We start from the raw sequence: 18,955 nt of genomic DNA on the forward strand, positions 1-18,955 counted from the left end.
AATAAAATTACTTTTTCCTCTTATAATAAGACCCTAATTATGTAATCTGTTCCAAGAGGATGAGTCTCATAAGTTCCTCTGAAACCTTGGGGCTCTGCTTGGGTACACAGTCTCTCTTGCCTAATCATAGGCCCTAAAATAGGAGCTAGTAATTGAGAACAGCCAGGATTTAAAGGGCAAGGCAGAAAATATCTGGCATTCTTGGACTTCAACCAGCTATGAAAAATGGGAAAGAAGTCCTTTTGTAACACAGGCTGAAACAACATTGTTCTCTTGCCTCTGTACCCTCCGGAAAGCCAACATAATCAATGAGGGAAGTAAGTAGGATATTGTTCTGGAAAGCTTAGAATAGTGTAGCAGTAGATCTATGTAGAAAGTCAGATGATGTGTGGGTTACAAAGTGATAAGGTGTGATTTGGATATAAAAGTGGATCCAATAATAAAGTGAAATAGGCTCAAGACCCCTTATACCAGTGAAAGTGACATCTTTTCTGGCTATCTGCCAAACAAGCCATGAGATGCTGGGAGATGTCAGTGTAAACCCTATATTGGATGTAAATAGCTTTAGTGATGAGAATATATACAGTGAATGGACATAAAGAAATTACAGGCATTATTTTTAGTTATTTTGACTTAAAGTTAAAAAAAAAAAAAGAAGTACCTCTCCAAGCTCTAGATATCCTTTTCAACTCAAATAATAAAGTCATCATGAAACAAAAGAACAGCCACTCCTCCCCGGTAATATATACTCATTACTCAGAGAAAAAGACCACATTACAATCGAGCTCAGACCTCCCGCAAGGGCCCACTCAAACAGATGGGCTTTGCAGCATACTCAGAAGATCTCTAAATTCAAGATGGTTTGAACCGAAGTATGGGGGCTGTGAATTCCGAAAACTAAGGGGCCAGCTGCTCCCTTTCATCTATAGTAAGGGAGCTCCTCAAGTGCCACTGCTGATTGCCAGTGTGATATGGGAGAAGTTCTAGTCCATCAGATAGGCCATTTCAATGTCATGGATCAAAATAAATACCTTGGATTCCAGTTTGGAATCAACGCACAACCAGCCCCAGCTATGGAGCAGAAAAGTCATGGCACTTAGAGCAAGAATTTTGCTAAAGAAGTGGCCCACTGTATTACTAGGGTCATACTAACTTCAGACTGCAATTGGATTTAAAAGTTTAGCCGCATGCAGAGAGCACTGTAGTATTCTAATCCTGAGCTGACACAAGCATGGATCACAACCAAAAGGTCTATATCTGAGGAAAAAGGATGCAACCTCCTTGCCAGATGCAGATATGAAAGGATTAATAGGTGGGTAAACGTTCTAATCAGAAAGTCTTGAATTGCCCTCAGCTAAATACTCAAGGTATTTCCCAATCCATCATGATCAATTCTGCTTTGTGATGAAAATATAGGCATACTGTTTGTAAATACAGACGCAGATATAATGGGACTGAATTTCAGAAGTGTTGAATGCTCAAATCTTTAGCTGAAGTTAATGGTAGCTGTGGATTCACAGATTCTCTTAAAAAAAAACAGGTCCATAGAGAATAAACATATAAATAAGAGAAATAAGTTTTTGGCAGACATGCAGTAAGCCACATTGTGAAAGACAACTCATCAAAAGTTTTTAACAAAAATATTTTTCTCAAATCACATTGCTGATCGTTTAATAGCTGCTCTTGTTCTGCAGTTAAACCCGTTTCAATTTTAAAGAGACACAAAAAGTGCAGCCCTTAGACAATTAGAAAATCCAAAGTTGTGATACACATCTTAAAAGAAATTGTGAGTTAATTTAGTGCCCAGCTAAATGCAATGTGGGCAGGAACTGTGCAAGATGCCTTACTTAATGGTTGTGCACTTCAATCCTGCTATTTATTGCCAATGCTGCTTATGATCCCCAGACTCTGTTCAACAAAGACTGGCAGTCTCGCTCAATTATGTGATGCTTTTGATGCCTATGTTGGGACTCAAACTTAGGCACCCATGGGCAAAAAGTGAATCTGCCATCTAAATCCTCGGAATGAAATGCCATGGGCTCCCTAAGGGATAATGTCTATGGTGAAGTACAGGAAACTGAACATGGTTTATGTCAGTGATTCAGTACTGAAGCCAAGCGGAAGCACTTGGCAGTGTCGAATATGATGTTTATGAAAATTCTGAAACTACAGCATTATTCCTCTTATATCACAAGGAAAATGAAGATTGAACACAGCACAACTTAAATAATAATAATAAAATAATGTTTTCCTGTTTTCTAATGCCTTAAGGGCTACATTTTCAATATCTTCTGCTAATTTTGGTGTCTGATTTTGAATGTACACAAATCAACATGTGCATGCACATTAGATAGCAGATGTGTAATTTGTGTGTGTAAATGCTGTTTTGTATATGTAGGCCAGAGTTTTAGGCTGCCCAGACTTAGGCATCCATATTAGGTTGGATTGAGTCCTCTGGAAATTCAGTCTTGAAAATTCTCTGTTTATGCTTTTTCAGCATACCCTTATGGTGGGGGAGGTTAGATCAGATGTGGGCAAACTACGGCCCACAGACCACATCCGGCCCGTGGGACCAGCCTGCCCGGCCCCTGAGCTCCTGGCCCGGGAGGCTGTCCCCCCTTCCCCGCAGCCACGTAGAGCAATGGCCTGACCCGGTGCTCTGTGCTGCGCGGTGCGGCTGCCTATCCTGGTGTAGCCGCGCCGCCAGCCACCAGTGCTCCAGGCATTGTGGTAAGGGGGCAGGGAGCAGGGGGTTGGATAGAGGACAGGGGAGTTCAGGGGGTGGTCAAGGGTGTGGATACGGGTCGGGGTGGTCAGAGGGTGGGGACTGGGGGTTGAATGGAGGCAGGGGTCCCGGGGAGGTAGTCAAGAAGGCGAGAGGGGTTGGATGGGGTGGCCGGGGGTGGTCAGGGGATGGGGGGTGGATGGGACAGAGTTCCTGGGGGGGTAGTCAGGAGGGGGGTGAATGGGGTGGTGGGGGGCAGTTGGGGCAGGTAGGGGAGAGGGGTCCAGGGGCAGTCAGGGAGAAGGGGTGGTTGGATGGGGCTGCGGTCCCAGGGGGGCAGTCAGGAAGAAGGGGTGTTGGATAGGGTGGCGGGGGGCAGTTAGGGGCAAGAGGTCCAGGCGGTCAGGGGACCGAAAGCAGGGGGTGGTGGTGGGTGGGGCAGGGATCCCTGGGGGGCCATCAGGGAATAGGGCTGGGTTGGATGTGGCAGGAGTCCCCGGGGGGTGATAGGGGGCAAGAAGCGGGGTGGGGGGTCGGATAGGGGGTGGGGACTGGGCCTCCCCTAACCAGCCCTCCATACAATTACAGAAACTCAATGCGGCCCTGAGGCCAAAAAAAGTTTGCCCGCTCCTGGGTTAGATGAATCATTTGAGGGAATACCATTTCAGGTCATGACTAAAAAGTGAATAGTTGTTTTAGCAAGTGGCCTTATGAAAACTGAGTGGCACAATTAGACATGTAGAAATGAAACTGACATCTTTATTAATTTTGTAAAAGGATGTTTTATGTGGGCTGTATTGAAATCTTGTTCAAGTACAATGTAGTATACTGTAACTTTTCAATAACCTTAACTGACGGTACCGCTATATGCGAAGGGCCAAATTCTCAGATGGTATAAATTAGCTTAGTTTCATTGATTTCAATTGGAGCTGTGTCAAGTTATATCAGCTGTGCTTCTGACCCAAAGTGTCTAAAACCTAGGGTGACCAGATAGCAAATGTGAAAAATTGGGTCGGGGGTGGGGGTAATAGGTGCCTATATAAGAAAAAGTCCCAAATATCACGACTGTCCCTATAAAATTAGGACATCTGGTCACCCTACTAAAACCTAAAGGTACAGGCTCAAAATGTAACTCATTTGTACATTTTAATGTAATATTATTGACAATCACTAGATAGCACAATTACTGGTACAGTAATCTTGCAAGGTCTATTTAACTGAATACATGGACAAGTGCTTGTGGTTGGGTGTGATACGGTTCTATTTTAAAGGTGTATCATCAGTATAATTTATTCTTTCCAGCTGAATGTCTTTCTGACTGGAATAGTTTCTCTGGTGCAGAACTACTGCCTACAGGATATACCAACTGGTGTATAACAGTCCTGGTACCAGATCACACCATGGACCCAGGCCTCACTGAACACTGACAAATGCACAGCTGGAAATCAGTCTCACTCACCTGTGTGTTAGTGTTGTTAAAATAGATACTAGATTTACAAGAATGTGTTTAGACCTTATGGAATGCTTGTAGGATACTGCATGCATTAATGCTACCTATAGGATATGCACGGCTCATGCGGTGCCTCATGGTCTCAGACTGTGGGGGGGGAGGATAGCTCAGTGGTTTGAGCATTGGTCTGCTAAACCCAGGGTTGAGAGTTCAATCTTTGAGGGGGTCATTTGGGATCTGGGGCAAAAATTGGGGATTGGTCCTGCTTTGAGCAGGGGGTTGGACTAGATGATCTCCTGAGGTCCCTTCCAAACCTGAAATTCTATGAACAATCCGATGGTCCAGGGACATCTACATCGAACACAACACCGGCCACCGACAATACCAGGAGGCGTGAGCCGGTACGACATCATGCATCAACTATGGGAAAGGGACTGAGAGACTTTTTCCATTGGACCATATGAATTGGGACCATAAACTCACTGAACATTAAATGCCACCAAATGAGGGCAGATCCATCCTCATCATCATATCCGCTCATTATACTACACAATGAATATAGCCATTATATGGACAACGTACCCCCATATCTCAATGTCTGTACTTTGACCCGTTAAGCTTTTACCCTCAATCGGAGAGATTGCAGATTATGTATTCCTTACGCCATGTGCCCCTAAACTGAATTTTGCACCCCTTGACAATCTGTACCTTATTCCCTGATAACCAGAAACTGCTATGCCTAAACTCTGTTTCATTTTCTTTTTACTTCAACATTATCTTAATAAAATTATTAAATCTGTATCCCATGTTCTAAGGTAACGCTTAAATGTTTGCTAAGACTGTAAATCCCTCCACAGTCAGTGAAGAAGCATTACCAAGTGTGAAATGTCAGTTTACCACAAAAGGTGTTATCTCCTCCCCAGCAAAAGGTGGTCTACTGTCATCAGACATGCCACTGTGGACAAAAGACTTTGTTGATTGCTTTCCTGCCACCCCGAAGAGGGTATGTGCACAAGCCCTCCTCCCATCACAGCTTGAACCCTGGGGGAAGGGAATAAAAATGCCTGTTAAGGAGAAACTGTTATCTTTTTGCTGCCTGGACTCTGAGGGGCAAAGATTCCTAAACATAAGCAAGAGATCCCGAAGCTGCTTGGCTTGGATTCATCAAAAAGGACATAAAACCTCGCTTATTATAGAAGCTTCTATTATCTTTTGAAACTTGACTAACTCACTTGTGGGTATATGTTTACCTGCTTTAACTGCATAAATAACTCTCATATTTCTTTTTCTTAGTTAATAAACCTTTAGTTAGTTTATTACAGGATTGGCTACACGTGTTATCTTTGATTTGAGATCGGAGGTACAGTTGATCTGGGGTAAGTGACTGGTTCTTTGGGACTGGGAAAAACCTGAATACTGATGTGGTTTTTGGTGTAAAGGAACATCTATTACAAAGGCCGGCTTGCTTGGGTGGTAAGATAGATTGGAGTGCCCAAAGGGGGACTGTCTGTGACTCCATGTTAAGGCTGTTATAATGCTTTAGGAGGTCACATTTGATACTTGGCTGGTGAAATCTAATTATAGAACGTACAGTCAGTTTGGGTTTTGTGCCCTATTCCTGATCAGTCTGCCCTGAGGTTGGACTCATGCTTGTGAGCCATTCCAGACAGTTTGACACTGACACAAGGGAACAAAGACATGTTATATGATATGATGTCATAAACATTAAAACTGAGAATTGATCAATCCCCTCACAATGACATATTTCAGTGCTAAATATTTAGATAACACCTTTTACCCAACCAATATTGAGTCTACATACCTATTAGTCCTGTGATGTAGCCTTGCTGCTGTAGTATTTTGGCAAAAGTGGTTTCATTTGGAGGGAGCCCTCCTGAGGCCCCAGCCCACTGAATAACACGATAGTCATTAGTGGCATCCATACCTATCATACAAAATTTTTAAAAATACTAAACACAGCAATGAGGGTGCTTTAGTTAAAAGCAAATTTTGTTTTTATAATAGCTCACTAGAGCTCTCTTGTCTGCACAGTCAAAACTTGCTAGACTCAATCAACCTTTTGTATCTTTCCATTGTCTCTCTCCCCCCGCCTCCAATAACTGAATAATTAGCAGGCCACTAGAAAACATTCTTACATTCTTGGGGCCAGATCCTCAGCTCATCTAAATCAGCATAGTTTCACTGACTTTAATAGTGTGGTATCGATTTACACCAGCTAAGAATCTACCCTATGTTGTCTGGTTAAGCCCTGGTGAAAATAAATTAGTCTCTGGGTGAGAATGGGGAGATGGAAATCTCTTGCTTTATATTACCAATTTCTCATTTGAACCTCACACGGATGTGTGTGACGTTTTCCTTCTATCTTTTAAACATTATTTGCAGCAGGACTTGGAAAACATAGGGGAAAAAAATCTTTTTACAGATTTTTAGAAACCAAAGTTGTGGATCTGAGTGAATGTTTGATGGTGGGAAAAAGAGTAAAGCTGTAAACACAACAGGGCATGGAGACGGTCAAACATCAGTCTTCCAGAAACTTGACATTTGATTTAAGTAGGACACTAATATAAGAGCTATTATATATTACAGTATCATCCAGATTTTACGGGTTCTGCACTGAGATATAGGAACACAGACTAGACTGTAGATATCTGTGCACAATTCCCACTGAGCTCAATGGGAGGTTAAGGGTGGAAGTGGGGCAGCATATTAACTTCAAACTTCCTGGGATACACACTGAAATAATTTGCTATAATGCAATGACTAGGGAATTGCAATCTAGAAGCTTGCATAACTATTTTTTTTCCATCCCTGGAACTTGCATCATCAGGAGAGAAAAGAATGCTTCTGTCAACCTGATTATTATTGTGTTGTTTGGGTGAATTATAACACAGTTACAAAATTATAAGTTATTGACATTTGTCTTGGATGTCTGTCATTCCTGCTAGTTGACCGGAGGGAATGAAACTAGTCTGAGTATATTGCCTACACGCACTTGCTATTACATTACTATTGCAGGTATTTCTGTTTAGGATTTAAGGCTAAAGTAAACTGTGTTTACGAAACCTTTTGCCATTTGAGCACTGTGCTATAAATTGTTGAGATTTAGCAACTTTATACCAAAACATTACTATTGGCATCACTATTACAGAGCAGCATTATTCCATGATCTTTTGTGCCACAAAATATACTAGTCTGAGCAGAAGCTACTCCCAGGAATGGCTGTTTATTTTCTACCCCACTGCATTTAATATGGGCCAGCCACATCTGCTAAATATCTATGGACCTTCAAAATTGAATTACCCATGTGGAGAGGCTTCTGGTGGCAATTCAGTGGGAGACATCATGGCTACTGCTCCCATCTGTTTGCACCTCCTAGCCTCCTTTCATGATAGCTACATGAGTGCACCTTTCTGTCCTGTGCAGAGGCAGGAATGAATGGATCCATGTTGCAATAATTATAACATAAAATAAGCAAATATCCCCAGCAGCTGGTGATGGGACACTAGATGGGGAGAGCTCTGAGTTACTATAGAAAATTATCTCTCAGGTGTCTGGCTGTTGGGTCTTGCCAAAATGCTTAGGGTCCAACTGATATTTGGGGTTGGGAAGGAATTTTCCCTTGGGTCAGATTGGCAGAGAAAAACCCTGGGTTTTTTTGCCTTCCGCTGCAGCATGGGGGCATGGGTCACTTGCAGGTTTAAATTTGAGTAGATGGTGAATTCTTGTAACTTGAAGTCTTTAAATCATGTTTTGAGGACTTCAGTAACTCAGCCAGAGGTTATAGGTCTATTACAGGAGTGGGTAGGCAAGGTTCTGTGGCCTGCAATGCGCAGGAGGTCAGATTAGATGACCCTGATGATCCCTTTGGCCGTAAAGTCAATGACTCTACATGTTTAAAAACTAAGTTCTCTTGCTAAGACAGCACTGTACCATGAAACAGGTCCACACCTGATCTGATGGGGTATCTTCCAGTCAGGAAAGCTGCTCTGCTTGGCGTGCAAAGCGGAGCCGCAGCAATGTGTTGAGTAAGTTTCACTCCTTCCTTTGCCAGCCGGTCAATGTTAGGGGTCCTAAATACAAAATCAACACAACCAAATTTCATTACAGTGGTCTGTCAGCTAATAGCGATTAGCAATGTTGTGTACTGTATTTTTTCTTTTTTAAATAGACCTAATAAACATTTCCTGAGCTCTCTAATAAAGTTAGCCGTTGACTATTTCCTCTGCCATAATTAGGATAATGGATTTTTTTATTTTTCTCTCTCTTAATCTGGTGATTACAATTGTTTGGACATTTTTAAAGTGAATAATTTCTAAGCTTAGACCCCATTCCTACAAGCAGCTCCACGCAGGTGTATCCTAACGCTGGTGTACAGCCATATGGAGGCTACTGGGGCTTTGTGGTTACAGAGGCCCACCCCCGTGCGGCTGCTCGCAGGAACAAAGCCTTACTGAGGAACTGACAGAAGCCTGCTGGTTAATGGAAATAGCAGATGACAATGAGATGTCACCTGGGACATGGTGGGAGGTTGAAGGTTATGTGGATTTTTTTCAAAAAAATAATTATGTTGTCCCACTCTTATGGTAGAAAGACACCTGGCACTATCACGCCGTTACTCTTTATGCAGAACTCATCACAAAAGGCAGATTGTCCTCACTCATGAAAAATTCTCTTTGAAGTCAATGCGAATTTTGCCCAAGCGAGGACTTCTGGATTGGTTCTCTACTTAAACAACCACATATAAAGTCTACTGAAATGGGATGGAAAAAAATCAGCATATCACTGTATATCAAAATTACCTTCCATTTTGTTAACATTAATTAACTCCTTAAATATTCTAAACTGATGAAGTAGGCTGCCCTTAGGAGCATAAGGAACATTTATGTCTCCTTTTCTTTATTTCATTTTCATGTTTAACTACTTTTTTATCTGAGAGTCAGAAAAAAAAAATCACCTAAACTTATACAAATGAAATCAGGACTAGGGTTGGGTTTTTTTTTTTTTTTTTTTTTTTAAGAGAGGCTGCTCACCAACCACCCGCAGTGACTTCTGTTGGCGGTGCAGATGCTTAGCATTTCTAAAAATCAGACCGAAAATAACACAAAAGAATTGTTAATGATAAATAACTGACAATAAACATAGCCATTGCCAACAGAGTATGTCACTGTGAGGCTTTTATAGCGTTGCGAGAGAGATGGTCCAGTTAGCACCATTAACGTACTGCTGGCAACACCGGCAGGGAACCCCCGTTCTTCTGCCAGCAAGTGGCTCAGCAGAGGAGGATCTGGACAAAATATGACACTCTTACAATAAAAAAGTAAATTAACATCTTTGATTACTATGCTTAAATCCTTTACCTTATAGTGTCATTTCCATAGCAGCCTACATCTCCAATACCAAGATCATCAGCCAGTATCAGTACAATGTTGGGCTTGTAACTGACTGAAGCATGTGACCCAGGTGGCCTTAGGAACAGACCTAAAACTAGGAGGATGGTCAGAGAGGTCCTGAAAAGGTTAAAAAAAAAATCAATATAATTTGGCTATTCTTATTTTTTAAATACACCCAGAAGGAAATGGCAGGTGAAATCAGATAATTCTAACTCCAGAGGGAACAAAGTGTGAAAAGTTTTATGAAGAACTGACAGACATTTTTTAAAAAATACATTGTATTACAGTAACTCCTCACTTAAAATCATCCCAGTTAACTTGTTACGTTGCTGATCAATTAGGGAAAATGCTCGTTTAAAGTTGCGCAATGCTCCTTTATAACCTCCTTTGGCAGCCGCCTGCTTTGTCCACTGCTTGCAGGAAGAGCAGCCCGTTGGAGCTAGCTAGTGGGAGCTTGGAACCAGGGTGGACCAGCAGCCCCCCAGCAGCTCCCTGCGCCCCTCTGTTCCCTGTGCAGCAGCTGCCCAGCAGGCTATCAATTGCCTGCAGTTCAGCTGTCCCTTCCCCTACTGCCATGTGCTGCTCCTGCCCTCTGCCTTGGAGCCGCTTCCTGGAGCCTCCTGCTTGCTGTGCAGGGCCGGGAAAAGAGGGGGGCTAGTCACATCCCCCTTGTTCCTGCCCCCCACTTACCCCTTCTCCATATAGAGCAGGGTTGGTTCACAACAGGGCTCAGGACCTGGGAGGGAGCTTGCTGGCCAGAGCTGCTGTCTCAACTCGCAGATATTCTTAAAAAGGCAGTGTACTTAGAGTGGGGTCAGCCTGCTTAAAGGGGCAATGCGCGTCTCTCTCTCTCTCACACACACACACACCGTATGTGTCTCTGTCTCTGTCTGCCATGCTGTCTCCCCTCCCTCCATTCATGCTGCCTTGTAGAGCGTGAGGCAGCATTAACAACGTGTTAACCCTTGGGGGCTCAGCCGAATGCCATTCCATCATTTAGCAGTAAGGCATTCCCTGGGAAATATCCCAGCCTCTTCCACCCTCTGACTTCACCATCTCACCCAAGCTTCACAATCATCATTGCTGTGTACAGTATTAAATTGTAAAAAGAAAAGGAGTACTTGTGGCACCTTAGAGACTAACAAATTTATTAGAGCATAAGCTTTCGTGAGCTACAGCTCACTTCATGTAGCTCACGAAAGCTTATGCTCTAATAAATTTGTTAGTCTCTAAGGTGCCACAAGTACTCCTTTTCTTTTTGCGAATACAGACTAACACGGCTGCTACTCTGAAACCAGTATTAAATTGTGTATTTAAAACTTATACTGTGTGTATATAAAATATAGTTTTTTGTCCAGTGAAAAAAATTTCCCTGGAACCTAACCCGCCCCCCATCCCCCCATTATTTATATGAATTCTTATGGGGAAATTAGATTCGCTTACACGGCTGCTACTCTGAAACCTATCATTTTGCTTAAAGTCGCATTTTTCAGGAACATAACTACAATGTTAAGCGAGGAGTTACTGTATTTATATTATTATACAGGAGCTTTCAGTGAAATTCAAACTAAAAAATGACTCCCGGTTACCTATTCCACTACAATTTAACTCACTTATTCCCAGGTTTCAGAGTAGCAGCCGTGTTAGTCTGTATTCGCAAAAAGAAAAGGAGTACTTGTGGCACCTTAGAGACTAACAAATTTATTAGAGCATAAGCTTTCATGAGCTACAGCTCACTTCATCGGATGCATTTGGTGGAAATGCATCCGATGAAGTGAGCTGTAGCTCACGAAAGCTTATGCTCTAATAAATTTGTTAGTCTCTAAGGTGCCACAAGTACTCCTTTTCTTTTCACTTATTCCCATCACTTTCTATTTACTGCTTGAATAGTGTGAACCAACAGAGATTTCCACTGTGTTCAACACCTAAAGACAGCCAATCTGGTTCCGTGTGTCAGCAAGAGAGCAATAATTTTGTTCCTTCATTTCTTTCATAGCCATGTAATGAATACCAAGGAAGAAGAGAGCAGGATCATACTATAGGAAGAAATAAAAGTTGAACAGGGCTCGTCTGTGAGCAAACCACACATTTATTATTAGTTTGGGATTTCTGTGAGAAATAAGCACAAATATTAACAAAACCAATGTGACCCTTTGTTTCCAAATTGGTGTTATGGCATCATCATGCAAGTTTTGCATTTTGGGCATACAAACAGGTCTATAAATCTTTAGCTAGAAGTAAATAAGTGAGGGGAAGAATACAGATCTGATTAAGTATAAATTTGTCCTTCCATTATCAATTTGAATATATAATGTGCCACTACACTGAACAAATTAAATCATTTTGTGTTTCAATCAGCTTTATGCATCTCAAACACAGAGTTTCTATGGGTTCCTGAACCTGCTACAGTTTACAAGTTTAAAGTTCTTAACATTTGGCCAAGAAAAAGAATTGTTAAGTGTTGATCCAACATTCCATACCCCAAAGAATTAAAGTTGTGGATGATACATTTTTAATGGACTAGCCTAAAATACATGGGACAAATATTCAATCATCACCCTCATATCATCAAGCCAATTCAAGAGCTAACTAATCAAAATTTTACCAATTATGATGATTATTTTTCTATTTAATATTTTTTTCCTGCAATGTTTACCCATCTTTTCCTCATGATTATTTAAATTACTGAAGTACTATAATAATTTGTCTGATTTTACTTTGCACAATAACCATGAAATTTTGCCTCACTCCTTTGTATTCCAGAGTTAACAATATGTCTAATATTAATGAATGATAATAAATCTGCATTGAAAAGAATGACTGGACAGTAATACCTACACCCCCAATATGCACATAACAAAAATGTATTGCAAGATGACAGTATCCTTCTTGTACATACCATGATAAATGACTTGACTAAATTATATAGATTTTTCAGATTACCTGCTTGTAAGGATCCTTGCTAGATCAATTCAAAACTCCAGGAAAGCCCGCCTTAGCACAGAAATTACAAGGTCTACATTAGAGCTTATATCCAGATATATATGAGTGTGAATATTCTTCTAGTTTGGGGTGTTTGAATTTTGAGTTTCATTAGAGTCCCAAAAGTCAAGTCATAAAATTCAGATATTTCAGAATAAGGATTTGGATATGGCATTTCATTACAATCCAGTGTCTGTTTTACACACAATCATATACTACACGTTGAAGATACACATCAATTAAATAGGTTAGAAAGTGTCAGGATGTCTACTGCCCCTTAACTTTATCATGAAAGAACAGGCTATTCCTCCTACATACTTCACTCTCATCTTCTGTTTATCTGAAATGTACTGAAAAGTATTGCATCAATCCCTGAAGCAATGCTGGAGTCTGATTGTCTGCCTTCATTACACATACAGACTGAAGTTCAAAGCTCCTACAGCTTATGCAAAAAGTAAAAAATACTTATGGAATGAGGAAATAACTTGTGTGTACTGGATGACTGAGATTTGGAAAGATATTTCACAGAATATGAAAGGGTTTTAATTCAAGAAACACATGCAACTCTCCAAATGACAAAGATCTAAATAAGGAAGAAACATTAAAAAATCAGCCAGCTACTACTTCTTTCTGCAGCAACTACTTGGCCATAGCTTAACACATGAATAAATTATAGGCCTCCACTTGGTAATTAAGAAGTGACAAAGAGGAAAACTATTTTACCTTGGCATAGTGAAACCCATAGCTCTGCTTGTCACATAATTCCAAAATGTTTTGTGCAGTGTTACACTACAAATCATTTTACCCATCTAATTTGGCAGATGAATCCCAGTCAATCAAATCCTCTTTAACAGTACCAATGAAGAGGCTTCTGCTAGGGTAGTACTTTTACCCTGGAGAAGGTCAGTGAGACAACAATATATCTAGTGGAAGAAATTCTGTGCTGTGCCTCTAAAGGTATGTCTACACTTCGAGCTGGGGTTGAGATTCCCAGCTCAAGGAGACAAACCCATGCTAGCTCTGATGGAGACCGCATGCTAAAAATTAGAAAGTAGCTGCTGTGGTGAGAGTGGCCAGCTGCCCAAAGTGTGTGCCCAGAGACCTAGGTAGGTATTTGGGGCACCTGGACCCTCCCACTACTCGCACTGCCATGGCTATATTCTATTTTAATGCACCAGCTACATCAGAGTTAGCGTGGGTATGTCTCCACGAGTTGGGAATCTCAACCCCAGCTCAAAGTGTAGACATATCTTTAGAGGCACAGCACAAAACTCACAGCCCAGGGAGAGGTCGAAGCCTTGTAGGCCTCTCTAAGTTACAGCAGCCTCTCAGGGCTGCCTGCTAGACAACTATGTTGTCCAGAATGTCCACAGTGTTGTGCACTGTGGCTCCACTCCTTCCACTATGCAAGGGGATCCTCAAAGGGCAGACTCACAGCTGTACTTCACAATGCTTCTGTGGGAGCAAGCTCCAACAGGCAGTATCCGGGCATCAGTTTCCCCAACTATAAAATGGGAATAATAATACTTATGTTCTTTGTAAAGTGCTTTGAGAGCCACTGATAAAAAGCCCTGTGTAAGAGATAGGTATTATTATTTAAGGCCCCTTTACACCAATCTAGCCTTTTACCCACCATAGAGGGGATGGAGTGTCTTTACAATAAACAAATGTTTTTTCCTAGAATTCTCAAAATCATGCAGAGAACAAGTGCAACCAATGTATTGACCTCAAATAGGTGTAACAGAGGAAAATCCAGTCCCATAATTTTAAACTGCTTTTCTGATTCTTTCTAAACTTCCCAGAAAAAGTGAACTTGAGACGTTTACACATGACATGTACATTTAAGTGGAATCAGTTTCTTTTTGGGGGGAAGTTGGGGAAAGGGGTTAAAATTCAGGCTTATAATGTGAATGTAGTATCAATCTTCACAGTACAGCAGCTTCTGCCATTGATAATTTGAAAAGATTAAGAAGAAACAAGATGAAAATACCACCCACCAATAAATCACATTATTGTTATATTTTATTATTTATTTTTATATTCACACAACTGTTATATTTATGATGCCAATGTAGACTTTATTATGTCATTCGACTCTAATGAGCTTTTACTCATAAATAGGAAGAAACAGTCATTTGTTCTAGTGATTTTTTTTTCTTACCAGTAGCCTGTCAGTAGCCACATGATTTCTACCACGACACAAAAGTTGGTATTTCAGGATTCTGTAAAAAAACAAACAAACAAACAAACAAACAACCCACCACATTAAAATAAAAAATGTAATCATGTAAATGATTAAAGAGCCTGATCCAAGCCCCACTGAAATCAATAGGAGTGCTCATTCACTTCAATGAGCTTTGGATCAGGCCCAAAATGAAAAAAAGCAATGACAACAATAAGGAATAGACCTTTAAGAACAGGTCATGATACACTGATATTACAATTGTATAATTGTAGTTACTTCCAGTAACTTCCACAGCATTCTAGTTGCCGTCTAAACAGAGAAGATGGCATGATTCATGCTCTGAGAAGCTGGTACCCTAAGAAAAGACAAATAGACCAAGAGGAAAGTGACAGGAGAAACAAATTATATTATCCTAGTATATGGGCCTTATCCAGGACCTTTTGAAGCCAATGGAAAGACTTCCATTTAAACCAGGACTTACGTAACATACACATTTCACTGAGTCATGCAAGTCCACAGAAGTAACCAGATGCCACAAGAATGGCAACTGGAATCATTAGCTCCCATGGCATTGCACCAACACCATCATATTAACTCGTGATGGAGATTAAAATGACAGTTGGTTTCTCTGTCTTCCCTGCAATTTTCAGACAGAATCCCATTCCCTCCCTCTCTTGATGTATTTATTCTCTTTAGTTTAGGACAGTTTCCCCATTGACTGGGTAATAATTCTCTTTCACTGTACTACAGGATTATATTAACAATGTCCACCCTTTCTAAATTAAGGAACTGTAAGAAATCTTCTTAAGCACAATAATAGACTGCTAGCTCGTTTTACAATATATTTTCTTTTAGTCTTCCTAAAGATATGCTTAATTATTAGAATTTCTAGTCATCCACTATTACAGATTACTAGCTGATGTCATCGTCACAGTGATGCTGACAATTTGGTTCTCTCCAGCTCTTTACCTTAAGTTTGGAGATGTACATTTTTCTGATTGGTACTTTTTTTTTGCAGCATTTCAGTTGGTTATACCTTTTCCCTCTGGGTACATTCTTTGGAGGTTGTGTCTCCATAGCTCTGATCTGGGTATTTTACTTTCACACATTTCCTCTAAGCTCTCCTGTACCATTGGCATGGTTTATACACATTTAGAACAAGATACTATTGTTACAAAGAATTAAAATAGCAGCCTAATGATCTTGATTCACAGGCATCTGAATAGGTTTCTTAGAGCTTACTCAGTGATTGCCAATTCAACCTTAAATGCATCTCAAATGTCCTGGTATTGTTTATTTTGTTTGTTTAACCTTTTCCATAAATTGTAGAATTCAACAGCTTAGTTAATGTATACATGAAAAGCAAATACAATGCCTATAATACTTGATTCTATTTCTTAGATCCTGTTTCTAACTCTTGCAATTACAAATTACATCTAAAACCATCAATACCACATACCTTAGAACAGTGGTGGGCAACCTGCGGCCCATCAGGGTAATCCACTGGCAGGCTACCAGACAGTTTGTTTACATTTGCACGGCTGCCCACAGCTCCCAGTGGCCACGGTTCGCTGTTCCCAGCTAATGTGAGCTGCAGGAAGCGGTGGCCAGCATGTCCTGTCGCTGCTTCCTGCAGCTCCCATTGGTCGGGAATGGTGAACTACGGCCACTGAGAGCTGCAGGTGGCCCATCAGTAGATTACCCTGACAGTCAGAAGGTTGCCCACCACTGCCTTAGAACAAGAATTGCAGTTTTTACAATCAGGGTTTAGAATGGACGTGGTACCAATACATGGCCTACACACACACACAAACCTCACAGTAACTTCCCAAAAGTTGACTAAAAATACTGAAAACAATTATTTTGTTAACAATTAGCGAATTGCATGTACTGCCCGCAGTTAGTCTGGGGAGACCGAGATTTAGGTCTGGGCATTACTGTATAATGAACCATATGAAGATGAGTGAAAATTTCTTGCTGCCGTCAGATCCCTCCTCTAGCCACAATTTTATGACCTTACTGGCAGAGGTGCTAAGTCAATGATACTCAGACCTCAGTACAATTGGTTAATAACATAGTAAAAGCATCCTGACTGATTAATAATTAAATCACACAGTGTTTTAATATCATGTTTTGCAAAGAGCTGCAGGAGACACATTCAAAAGCCACTTGTGGCTTCCTGAGCCTTAGTCCGAGTATCGCTGTATTAAGCATCTTTAATACCTATTAAAGTTAAAGGAATTGCAGATACTCGGCAGCTTTGAAAGTTAGGTGCAGTTATTGTGCATTTAGCTGCTATTCAGGTCTGGATTGGCCTGTAAAGTCAGACTTTTGGATTTACCCTCCTCACATTTACTCAGAATATGGGACTGAGAAATTGGTGGACTTTTCTGTGGAGGTGCCTATGAAATAAAAGACAATATTGTGATCACAGGGAACTAAATGAATTTACCTTCACCCTCTCCAAGTCTTCCCCCCTCCCAAATTAAGGGGAAATAGAGTATGGTCAGGATGCCTTTGTGCTCTGGCAATTCCAGGCTACCCAAAAAGCTGCTCTGGGGCTGTTGCATCCACCTGCAAGTATGGAGACCTCAGGGCTACTCTAACCTCTAACTCCCATGAGCTCATATCACTATCCCACAACCGCTCTTAAACAGACTAGTCACTTTTTATTATCCAAATTGTATTAAATTCAAATAGAAAAAAATAGTAAAGCTGATGAAAAGAAAATTGGATCTCATCCACTGTTCCCTCTAAGCTGTGCACGTGTGCACATGCACCCACAGATCCTAAACCCGACGCACACGGTGAAACACCACGTGCATAAAAATTTGCACAGAAGCACAACAATTTTCACAGAAGAAATTTTTTGCTCACACGGCCTGTTAAGAATTAGAGGGAACATTGATCTCACCCCAATTTTAGCAATTTAAGGTGTTATACATAAGAGGCCTTTTATATTTTATTAACTATACAAGATTTATACTGACAGTGCCTCTAAAACTTCTACCTATTTTGCTATCAAAATATTCAGAAGCATCTAGCTTCAAGTGAAATAGCACAACCCTAGGTAAAACCTATAGGTATTTTTAGACACATGAATCCTTTTCTTAAGGATGACCCCAGTCTGTAGTACACAGTTCAATATTACTCATGGAATTCTCTTATTTGATTTGATTTTGTGCCACTGAATTGGTTAAAACGTTCCTAATTGTAGACTGAGTGCGTACAAAGTAAAACATCTCATAATTCCAGATCAACTGGTATGAAAAATGTACTGTATGCAAAATTCAACGGATTGCTCCCACTTTATGCAGCACTAGCATGGGCAAGACAGATTTGTGTATGATAGTCATCTCTGTAACAAGAAACGGTTTTTCAAAAGTTTTAATCAAATTATTTTATACTGAGGAAACAACAAACTTTTTGGAATGACTGTTAATATCTTCCTGTATATTTTCAAACAAATGTTGCTACAGCAGAAAGTGACCAGTACAGTACCTGGTGTTGTCACGCTGCACTCCGGTAGTTTAGAATAGAAGGCAGTCAATGCATTTGTCTGTGAGCTCAGTTTCAGAGTAGGTTTTAAGTCATTTCATATTCATCAGCGAAACCATCTCTGCCACAGCACAGCATTTACCACCAGTTTTAGCTGTTGCCTGGAGGGCAGTCTTCATATCTACTCTATCTGCTCATGCGCACTGCTCTGCAGCATGGAAGGCAGGGCACTTCCCTACTGAAGGAAAGCTTAGCTTAACCAGTACAGCATCAGAGAAGCCAAGCCAGAAAAACCTTATTACGTATCTCTGCTGCTGACAACAAGGCTCAATATGCTAAACTTCCCTAAAGTGTACCTCCTGCTGATGTTTGCACAGTGGTAACATTCATAAACACATGTGGGACTGATCAGTGAACAGTAGGCCTTTCATTAGAGACCTAGCTAAAATGATTTCTGCTGCTCACTGGATTCCAGAAGAAGATTAAGGGGTCCCCCTTCCAGCTCAACACAGTTCCACTGAAACTCTAATCATCCATTAACAAACAATTTCCATTAAATCATTCATTGCTGCAACTCGGGCCTGGGAAAAAGAACAAATGTAACACTTTCTTTTATACTTTTAGTGAAGCAGCAATTCCGTAAAGTTTATATGAAGTGAGGGAAACTAATCTTTTTTAAACAGCTTTGAGTGATTGCAACAATG

The 18,955-nt window shown here is 40.8% G+C and overlaps 1 protein-coding gene across 3 annotated transcripts in view; it reads right to left on the reverse strand.

Annotated features, from left to right (window-relative positions):
• Positions 1-18,462, reverse strand: part of LOC119862187 (arylsulfatase D-like) — a 76,364-nt gene extending 57,902 nt beyond the window's left edge. The window contains exons 1-5 of one of the 3 annotated variants that reach the window (XM_043498510.1): positions 18,255-18,462; positions 14,730-14,790; positions 9,554-9,703; positions 8,145-8,266; positions 5,998-6,120 (exon numbers count right to left, since the gene is read on the reverse strand). In XM_043498510.1, coding sequence (XP_043354445.1) covers positions 5,998-6,120; positions 8,145-8,266; positions 9,554-9,703; positions 14,730-14,752 — 418 coding nt within the window. In that variant the 5' untranslated portion in view covers positions 14,753-14,790; positions 18,255-18,462. Of the gene's footprint in view, positions 1-5,997; positions 6,121-8,144; positions 8,267-9,553; positions 9,704-10,276; positions 10,344-14,729; positions 14,791-18,254 lie in introns of those variants that run through there. The other 2 variants (XM_038418428.2, XM_038418439.2) reach the window with 2 other exon arrangements.
• Positions 18,463-18,955: the final 493 nt, after the last annotated feature.

Source organism: Dermochelys coriacea, chromosome 1 (assembly GCF_009764565.3).
Source record: "Dermochelys coriacea isolate rDerCor1 chromosome 1, rDerCor1.pri.v4, whole genome shotgun sequence".
In the NCBI taxonomy this organism is placed as follows: domain Eukaryota; kingdom Metazoa; phylum Chordata; order Testudines; family Dermochelyidae; genus Dermochelys; species Dermochelys coriacea.